Raw genomic sequence first — 9,423 nt, 5'->3', positions numbered from 1 at the left:
TTTTTTTTTTTTTTTTTTTTTTTTTTTTTTTTTTTTTTTTTTTTTTTTTTCTTTTGTGCTCTCTTGGATTGCTCAGCAAGCCCTTTGGGGAGGGGTTCATTTATCAGCTTGAACCTGTCATCTGTGAACTGTGTTTTAAAAAAAATAAAACTCCTGTTAATGCTGGAGGCACCCAAGTGCAGGTCATTCAGAGTGAGAGGCTTCCAGAGTGGTACAGCAATGAGGTCTGGTGTGGTTTAGGGGTTGCTCTCCATTCTCCCCTCTGCTCCTGGCTTATGTGGTGCTGGGGGAGCTGATCCTTCTCAGTCCCAGCCTGACAAAGGGAGTTGACTCAACTTTTGTCTTAATTAGCTGAGTGTGTAATGATTTGAAATGTGGGTGAAAGTAAGTCTGGCCTCTTCCCTCTCCATGCTGATTCCTGGCTGTTCAAATGTACATGTTACCTCTCTGAAGGAGGTGGGAATAGCTCAGGAGGGTTGGAAAGAGCTGAACAGATCTGGCTGTGGGAGGTCACTCATTCCCACTCTGTCCTTCCAGATGTGCTGGTCACTGCTAGTCCAGCTCCTGCCCCAGTGACCTTCTGCTCTGAGAGGGTCACTGTTCAAGTGTCAGCATGAACTCTGTGGGCACAAAGCCTGAGAAGGGAAACTTCTTCCTCCTCTGGTCTGCTGGGAGAGCTCTTTCCTTGGTCAGACTTGCTGCTTTAGATGGTCATTTCACTGCTGGTTCCTGCCACTTGCCCCGTGCTGGGAGCATGAGAGCCAAAAGTGTTGAACCTGACTAAACAGCATCAGTGATAAAACTTCATCTGCAAAGCTCTTGTAGCACTTTCTCCCAGCAGAAGCTGTGGGAAACCTGTGCTTTGGTCGGAGGAATTTGCGTGTTAGTGTTACAGCCTTAACATGTGAGTTTTATTTCCCACTGTGGGATAGCTCGGTTTGCTGGGCAGTACTGAAGCTGTCTTTCTTCAGCAGAGCAGGAAAGGCTCTTGAGTGCCACTGAAGGCTGCAGGTGCAGTTCCTGGATAAACTTGGCCTAATATCCTTTCTTTTCCCCCCCCCCCCCCTAGGTTGGTACCAACGAACCGTTTCTACCCTCTGCGCATGCACTGCATCCGTGCCCTTACCCTGCTGTCTGAGAACACCAGGACCTTCATCCCAGTGTTGCCATTTATCCTGGAGGTTAGTTTGCTTCCTGCTGACACCTTCTGCCTAATAAACACACTCACTACACCCACCAACAGCTCCTGAGATTTCCCACTTCTCTTACTGCCCTAAAATCCCTGGCAAACAGCATCAGACAATGTATTGTTTGGTGGGCAAATAGGATTAAACTTTTATTGGCCTGTGAGTTGCACCTGAGATCAGCTGGGTGCAAAATTAAGTTCCTTGGTGGTTTCACTGATGCAGCTGGAGTGGGAAACAGGGGTTCCCAAAGAAGAGATTCAGAGGCTCAGCTGGTTGAGCTGGTTGCAGTGACTCCCCAAGCTGATGTGTTCATGCCTTAGCAAAAAGGAGGAGTTCTTCCTAACTGCAGACAAAGGGAATAGGAAGAAAAAAGCCCTTCAGGAATTTAAAAATTGTTTAGAAAGATCTCTGTGAGCGTAACCTGGCAAAATTGAGTATGTTTGGTGAAACACTGCTATTAAGGGACCATCCAGCTTTCCCATGTATCAGACATTTGACATCTCTCCACATCAGTCTTTCTAGTTTGGCTGCTGTGAGAAGGTAACACAGAAGTTTTGCAGCCAAATTTCACTGAAGAAGTGTGAGCAAGGCGGGGTGAGGAATGCAGGGAGCCCCAGGAGGTCAGCATGAGGCTGGACACTGAGGAGGAGGAGGAGGGAGGGAAGGAGGGAGGGAGGGAGGGAGGCTTCTATAATAAGAGCCCTGAGTCAGCCAGGCTCATTCCTAATCAGGTTTTGTTGAAGCAGAGGCCTTTGTGGTTTGGGGTTGTTGTAAATGTCCCTTGCAAACCACATCCTCAGCCTGAGGAAGGCAGCGATGTTTATAAACCTCCTCCCGACCTGTGTGGCTTTGCCATTCCCCTGCTTCCTTCCCCTTGGTCATGCGTGTTTGAAACTCTGCCAGCCAGATTTTGTGAGAGAGGCATCCCCCCCTCTGGGGTCCTGGTGAGGATTCTCTCTCTGCTTTTTACTTTTCAGTGCTGTAAAGGTAAAACTTTTTCCCCTCGGGGCCTTCCCCCCCTCTTTGTGTCCTGGCCCCGACACCTCGTCTCTAATCTGAGTGTCAGGCCCCGGCCAGATGTTCCCACACTGCACTCAGAGCTTCCTCCCAGCTTCCTCCAGCCCCCAACCACATCCCATCCTGCTGGGTGTGTTTGTGAGGCACTGCTGGGCTCTGCTTGTGCAGGTGTGGTGACAAGGGACAGAAGGGGGCAGGGTAAATGTGTGCCTTAATTTCTGTAACCCAAGATTTCTGTAACTGTCACGATGTTAAACTCTCAAATCTCCCTGCAGCTGTCAGCCTTTCCCTTCTTCTTGTCTGTCTTCTGCAAGGGATCCCCCAACTAGTCTGTGGAGTTCCCAGGAGCATTCAGGACTGTTCCCTTTGTACTTCTGTCTCTTCCCAACTCCCTCCTCCTCTCTGTCACAGAGGTAGCTGAACACTCTTAGAACCCTTAGAGTGTCTCCACAAGCTGTCTTCAGGCAGGAATTGTATTCCAGCTGCGCAGATGAGATGGCAGGAAGTGGGAAGTGACCTGTCCAAAGTCCCAGGGTGGCTGTGGTGATGCTGGGAGGAGAATCTGCACTCTGATGCCCAGCCATAGTGCTTTGACTATGAACCTGTTTGTGCCAGCTCACAAACTGAGCAGTGACTAAGTCAATAGATACTAGTCTCATTCTGCATCATGCCATGACCTAAAATCCATTTTAAGCCCATTATCCAAACCATCATGGGATGGAAGGATGTGATCAGTATGTTGGTGCTAAACAGGAGTGCACTTGGGGAGCATGATTTGGGTCTGGAAAGCCTTCCCAGCATAGGGTGTGTTCCATTTGATGGGAAGGAGAAAAACTACCCTGTCACTGTTTCAACTGAATCCAAGTACAGGAAAAGAACAGCTGTGGAGTTCATGACCCTGTGTTTTGTGCACTTTTTGGAGAGGGCTCTATATGACCTGAGAGTGTAGATTCTGTGAAGCTGCTCGTGTAAGAAGTGACTGTGTAACTCGGCATTTCCCTTCTCCACCAAGGAAACCAAGTCCTTGCTGCCTCTTGTCTCAGCCCTCAGCAGCCCTGAATTGCTGCTGCACGCTCAGGAGGCACAGACTGAGCATTTGTGCGTTCCCAGAGGCACAGGAATTCCCCAAGCCCCTGCCAATGGAAATGAGAGCTGGCTGCTTGATGCATCTTGACAAGGGCTGATGCTCCCCAGCGTGGGCATCCAGCGCCGTCTCCTCTCTGACTCTGCTTTCCAAGATGGAGCAAAAGCAGCAGCTTTGCTAAAATTACATCTTAGATAGGAAGAGGTGGCTTGGGAGAGGAGTAGAGAGCAGGCAGGGGTTTATTTTTGTACCGTTATTCCCCTTGAAAGGCCTGTGAGATCCCAATCTTCCTTTTTTCATCACTTCACTTATTGTGTGACAGCCACTGGCTTCTGCAGCAGGAAAATTGGTGGCTCATCTGCTGGAAGGCAGGTGTGGATAGACAAGGTAGAAATCTCCCCCCAGGCAGACTTTGCATGCCAATTTAAACCTGGCTTCCCCTGCAGAGGGATGGCAGAGTAGGTTAACCCTGACATGCTTAGGAAGGCCAGGAGTGTTTCGCTTTGACACTTAAATGGCTGGAGTCTTGTTTTGGAGAAAATTCCCAGGGGCTTGGAGAGCAACATATATGGGAGTGGGCAGTGGAATGTGTTGCAGAAAATCAGCTGATGTGAAGACTGGAGAATGGATAAAGCTGGACATTGCCATACATTTAAACACTGGTCTGTTTAAAACACAGATCTTGTGTTTTCTACAAGACATGGACTCTTGTCTCCTTTACACTGAGAGGAAAAACTGGAACTTTAGACAAAGCTGCACCAGCTGAAGACTTATTTTTCCCTTTTCCTCATTCTCTTCCCTCCACCCTTGTATTGCAGCTCTTAAATTCTGGATCACAGCCCTGCAGGTACCAAGGCTGTTGAAGGAAATCATGCCTGACCAATCTAATGGGCTTCTGCACTGAGAGGATTGGCTCAGTGCATGAGGGGAGAGCAGTGCATGCTGTTTATCTTCTCTTTGTCAAGGTTTTTTGGATACCATCTCCCAGAACTTCCTCACAAGACAAGCTGATGAATTGCAGACTGGATAAGCAGGCAGGTGTATTGACAGCTGAATTTCCTGGCTGAACTTCCAGGCTCCTGCTCTGATCAGTGGCTTGAAATCCAGCTAGAGGCCAACCACCCACCCCAGGGATTGGTGCTGGGGTTGATACTGGTTATCTTATTCATTAAGGGTTTGAATAGTTGGGCAGAGTGGCACCATCAGCAAGCTTGCAGATGATGTGAAGTTTGGAGGAGTTGATACACCAGATAAGTGTCCTGCACTACACAGAAAATGAAATACAGGAGGCCTGACTTATACACTGGAGGGGGAAAAACTACACAGAGAAACAAGAAATCCCCCAACAATTTTATATGGTGATGTTAGAACAGGTTGCCTAGATAAATAATGGAGTGTCTGTCCTTGGAGACATCCAGATCTGGCTGGACGTGGCCCTGAGATGACTTGTTTGAGGTGACTTGCAGGGTGACTTCCAACCTTTTAATGTTTGTGACCAGCTTCTGCAGAAATTTGGACAGCTTGACTGAACCTGACAATAAAATTGGACTTTGCCTGAGCAGCTTAACTAGACTGAGCCCTTCCCTCAGTGAAGTGAGAGACAGAAGTGACTGACAGACCTGAGGGAAAGCTGCAGGCCCAGCAATGCCCCTGCTGTGAGCTGGTCCGGGGCATCCAGCTTTGGGGTGATCAAAGCAGATGCCAGGAGGCTTTTCCTAGAGCCTGAGAGAAGGAAAAGGGATGGGGTGACAGAGTGGCAGTGCTGTGGTGCAGAGCTGGTTCTCTGGTTTGCACTCTGGCAGTGTAAACTGTGCATCCCAGCTCCCTTCTCACTGCCCACATGGAAGACATCTGTGAGCCTGGGAGTGCCAAAAATCCTCCTCCTTCCTGCCTGTGCTGCCCTGTCCTTTCCTCTGTCTGCTAGTGGTTATCACTTCAGCCAAACTGCTGGCTTGTGACGTTCTGTGGCCCTCTAGTCCCTCATTATCACCTTCCCACCCTGCCACAGGATTCCTAGACATCAGTCATGCTCTCCCTCAGTCTCCCTGGTAGCTGATCCGTTCTGCACAGTCTTTTAAGATGGGAACCACATTTTTTTTTCCCCTTCCCTACATGTCCTGACCTGGCTCCCCAGCTCCTCCTGAGTGAGTTCCAAAGGCTCTGGTTGCATTTCCCTGCTTGCCTGGAGGCATGTTGGGATCCCACCGAGCCCGACTCCTCTCGCTTTAATGTGTCTGACCTCGGGGATCAATACTCCTGTTTTGGCCAAAGAAATAACGGTGCATAACGAGGTTTATAGCATCGATTCCCTAGGCAAGGGCTCTTTGTTTTCACAAGCCACCAAGCTTGTCCCTCCCTTCCAAATAACCTGGATTGACAAATAAAATGTAAAAAAATCAATAGTCGTCTCCATGCTTTTCTGGCCCGGGGGCACCGGTGTGACCTGAACACCCTCCCTTTCCTTCTCACCTCACCCTGGAGCAATCAGTGTGTGCTGCATCCCCACCTTGCTGGGCTGCTTGGGGTCTGATGATGGATGTGTTGCTGCTGCATAGAGGGAATGGAAATTATTTCCTGCTCAGGAGTGCAATTTAAAAGCGTTGGGCACAGGGAGAGGAGCTGTCAGCTGCTCTTGAGGTGTGCTGGAAGGGTGGGTGGACAGGATGTGCTCCTCATTCCCTCAATGGTTGTCATCAGATATGCAAATGTTACCAATTGTTGGCTCGTTTTTTATTTTTCTTTTTATTAGTTCCTATTGCCAGTGAACACCTCCCTTGATTGCAACTTGTGATCCCCTGATGGGGATCTCTGGGAATCTGGGTTTTTTTTACGTTCTTACCATCTTTCCCTCTGTCCCTGATAGGCTGGGAAAGGGCATATTTGTATTGCTGCTCGTTTTATAACCCTTTTACTCATCCCTGTATCTCACCTTCAGAGGAAGAACTGCACAACACACAGGATATTGGGACAGTGTACCCTCCTGTCTGCCCAGAGACCAAGGCAGATCCTGGCCCTACCTGGCTCGTGCTGCCATTCCCCCAGTGAAGTTGGGAAACTCCCCCAGAAAGAATTTGAGAAAACCCTTTTGTAGTTGTTGCTATTGATTACAGTTTGTTGAAGTTTTAAGGCAAGAATGGCGTTGAGTTAAAATCAAATTTGAGATGCCACCCTGGAGAAACAGCCACACACATATACATGAACTTCTCTCTTTTCTGCTTTTTACCATGACCTTCTGTTCCACAAATCCTCCTCTCCCCAGCCATTATCATTAGACAAGCTCTGGAAAAACACAAAAGCAAAGGTGCAGATCTACCTTTGGACATTTATATACGAGTCTGCTGGGCATCCAGCTGGGCCCTGGAGCTTGTGTCATCATTTTGATGGGAAGGGTGCAGGGTCTCCTCTCAGACTCGGGGAGGAGGTTCTTTTTTTCTCCAAGTCTCTTGCTATAAAATGGAATTTGTCCATGGAGAGTAATATGCATGTATTGAAAGGCTGTTCAGCTACAAGTGGTGCAGGGGGTGTTTGTGAAAAGGGCTTCCTGGTCTTTGTTTCCTGGGACAATCTTTTCAGTGATGGTGGCAGGGTAATGGGTTTGGTGTAAGCGATGTTTGGCCTTGCTGTTGAAAAATCTTCTTACCTTAAGGGACAGCTCCAAAATCCACCCAGGCACTGAGGTCTGATCTTTCTGACTGTTAGAAACGTGAGGCTGAGGAACAAACCTCCAGTTTCTTGTGCTGTTGCTTGTGTTTGTCTCCTTTTTCCTCACACTTCTGTGACATCTTTCTCACTTGGGTCTCTGAAGCTCCAAGTGTGGTTGGTGTCTGCTTCCTGACTGTCCCCTAAGTATCTCTTGGATATTTAGGAAAGCTGTGGGTCAGTGATCAGAGCAGGTGAGCAGGAATCAGGGTTTCTGGATTGTCTCCTCAGCTCTGCCACCAACTGCACGATCTCATTTGAGTCCTTTGGTGTTTGTTTTGTGGCATGATCGTCTTTACAGTCATTTTTTTCTCCTCTAGGTCTTCCAACAAGTGGATTTCAACAAGAGGCCAGGGCGAATGAGTTCCAAGCCCATAAACTTCGCCGTGATCTTGAAGCTTTCCAATGCCAACCTGCAGGAAAAGGCCTTCAGAGTAAGTGTTACTACAGAGTAAGTAACCTCAGCAGCTTCTCTGGGACCCACAGAGCTGCACACAATGACCTCTGTGCCCTGTCCCATAAGGCTGGAGACTCCTTTCCCAACCACTGTAGGGTTTGGTTCCTATGCAATATCTTTATTTCTGTTTCTCCTGCTCAGGATGGACTCATTGACCAGCTCTATGACCTGATGCTTGAGTATCTCCACAGCCAAGCCCACAGCATTGGGTTCCCAGAGCTGGTTCTGCCCACTGTCATTCAGGTAAGGTGTGAAATACTTCTTGGTCGTACCATGAGTGTCTACAGGGCAGGGATAAAGTCATTGAAGCTGACAGTGAACTCAAGATGGCCCTCAAAATGAGGGGAGAGCCATTTACCTTTTAATCTTAATTTTTATTTGTGTTTTGGGGAGTTCTTGGGGAGGAATAGAGGCATCACATCTAAGTAGGAGGCTGAAGGTAGGTGAAAGTGGCTGTGGAGTTTGCCACTCTGTTGGGAACCAAAGTAGAGCAGGGGCTGCATGACTGCTGTGGGGATGGGGTTTGGGATGGGGAACTCAGCTGAGTTCTTGGCATTCAGAGTTGTCTGAATTGCTGTGTGGTCTCAGAGCAGTACCTGTGCTCTGAGCCCGTGCTTTTCCTTGCCTTCAGCCTCCCTGAGGTGCTCTCCACAAGATGGCAATGTTCCCTCCTTTCTCCAGCCACTGGGGCACTTTCTCCCGAGTCCTTCCACACAACAGTGCAATTCTTGTCTCCATCCCTCCTCCTTGCTGCCCCTCACAGCAGTGCTGCACAGCAGTCTCCCTTGCCTCTCCCCTGGCATTCCATGGTGCAGGGTGCTCTTCCTGGCCACTTCCATGGTTTTGTACCTTACTGTCCACAATAAAACAGCCCAGTAGTGCAGTGCATCCCTACTGTGCATCATCCTTTCCTGATGCCTTGCTGGCTGAGTGACTCCAGTTTGGAATGAGCCGTGACCTCTCTGCTTTGAACAGTAAGATTATTATTGAATCAGAGAATATTGTGATTTGGAAGGGACCCATGAGGATCAACAATCCCACCCTGTCCCTGAGAGCGTTGTCCAAACTCTCTGGCTGCTCTGGCAGCCTTGGGGCCATGCCCACTGCCCTGGGGAGCCTGTTCAGTGCCCTCTGGGGGAAGAACCTTTTTCTGGAATCCAGCCTAACCCTCCCCTGACACAACTCCAGCCATTCCCTCAGGTCCTGTCACTGGCCACACAGTGGGATCCAGTGCTGCCCCTCATGAGGAAGCTGCAAACAGCACTGTTCAGTGTAAATATTCTGAAACATGTTCCCTCCCTTCCTCCAGCCCTCTCTGTTCTCACTCAGGAGTGGCAGGTGCCACACAGCTTTGGCAGAGGGCTGCTGTCCTGCCCTCCACAGGGACATGAACCCCAGCTTGTTTGGTGCCTGCCATGAGCCCTGTGTGCCTGCACACCTTGTTGCTGTCATACCTCTGGTTGACATGGGAGCAGTGGTTGTGCCCCTGGGGCTGCTTGGGAGGCAGATCTCCGTGTGTGCAGCAGCCTGGCATCTGTCAGGCACACGGCTCTTGGCCGGGGCCGCCAGCCTGGCACAGCCCAGCGCTGGCTGGCAGGGGCTGCCTTGGCTAATGTGAGCTGACAGGCCCTCTCTGTGCATCAGAGCAGCTCCTGTGCTCGCTGGCTGTGCGTGCTCCTCACTTTTTTGGCAGCAAACAAGGCCCTCTCCTCCCAGCCAGCAGCTATTGGGAGCATCGGAGCTGTCGGAGCCGATGTTCTGGCTGGAGTGAGAAGCGGCTGACGGCCCTCTGGCACCGAGCACCTCGTGGCTTCCAAACACACCCTGGGACCAGCCTGGGCTCCTGCAGAGGATTGATGCTATCGGGTTCCTCTTTGGCTGCCACTAACCGCAGCCTCGTGGCGTCTGCCGGGCTGGGGTGCTTGAGGTTTAGCTTCCCAAAATCTCGGAGCCTTCGGGAAGGCCTGGGGGGGTAGGGG

At 49.9% G+C, this 9,423-nt stretch overlaps 1 protein-coding gene across 2 annotated transcripts in view; it reads left to right on the top strand.

The window, feature by feature from the left end:
- Window positions 1–9,423, top strand: part of NOC2L (NOC2 like nucleolar associated transcriptional repressor) — a 43,167-nt gene that overhangs the window by 12,692 nt on the left and 21,052 nt on the right. For both annotated transcript variants that reach the window (XR_001876553.1, XM_017825794.1), the window contains exons 12-14: window positions 1,070–1,181; window positions 7,308–7,421; window positions 7,586–7,687. Coding sequence is in view for 1 of the 2 variants with exons in the window: in XM_017825794.1 (XP_017681283.1) it covers window positions 1,070–1,181; window positions 7,308–7,421; window positions 7,586–7,687 (328 nt within the window). In the remaining variant the exon portion in view is untranslated. The remainder of the gene's footprint in view (window positions 1–1,069; window positions 1,182–7,307; window positions 7,422–7,585; window positions 7,688–9,423) is intronic.

This window comes from Lepidothrix coronata, unplaced genomic scaffold, assembly GCF_001604755.1.
Source record: "Lepidothrix coronata isolate B3197 unplaced genomic scaffold, Lepidothrix_coronata-1.0 Scaffold122, whole genome shotgun sequence".
Taxonomy (NCBI): Eukaryota; Metazoa; Chordata; class Aves; order Passeriformes; family Pipridae; genus Lepidothrix; species Lepidothrix coronata.
This window is presented reverse-complemented; position numbering and strand designations above follow the sequence as displayed.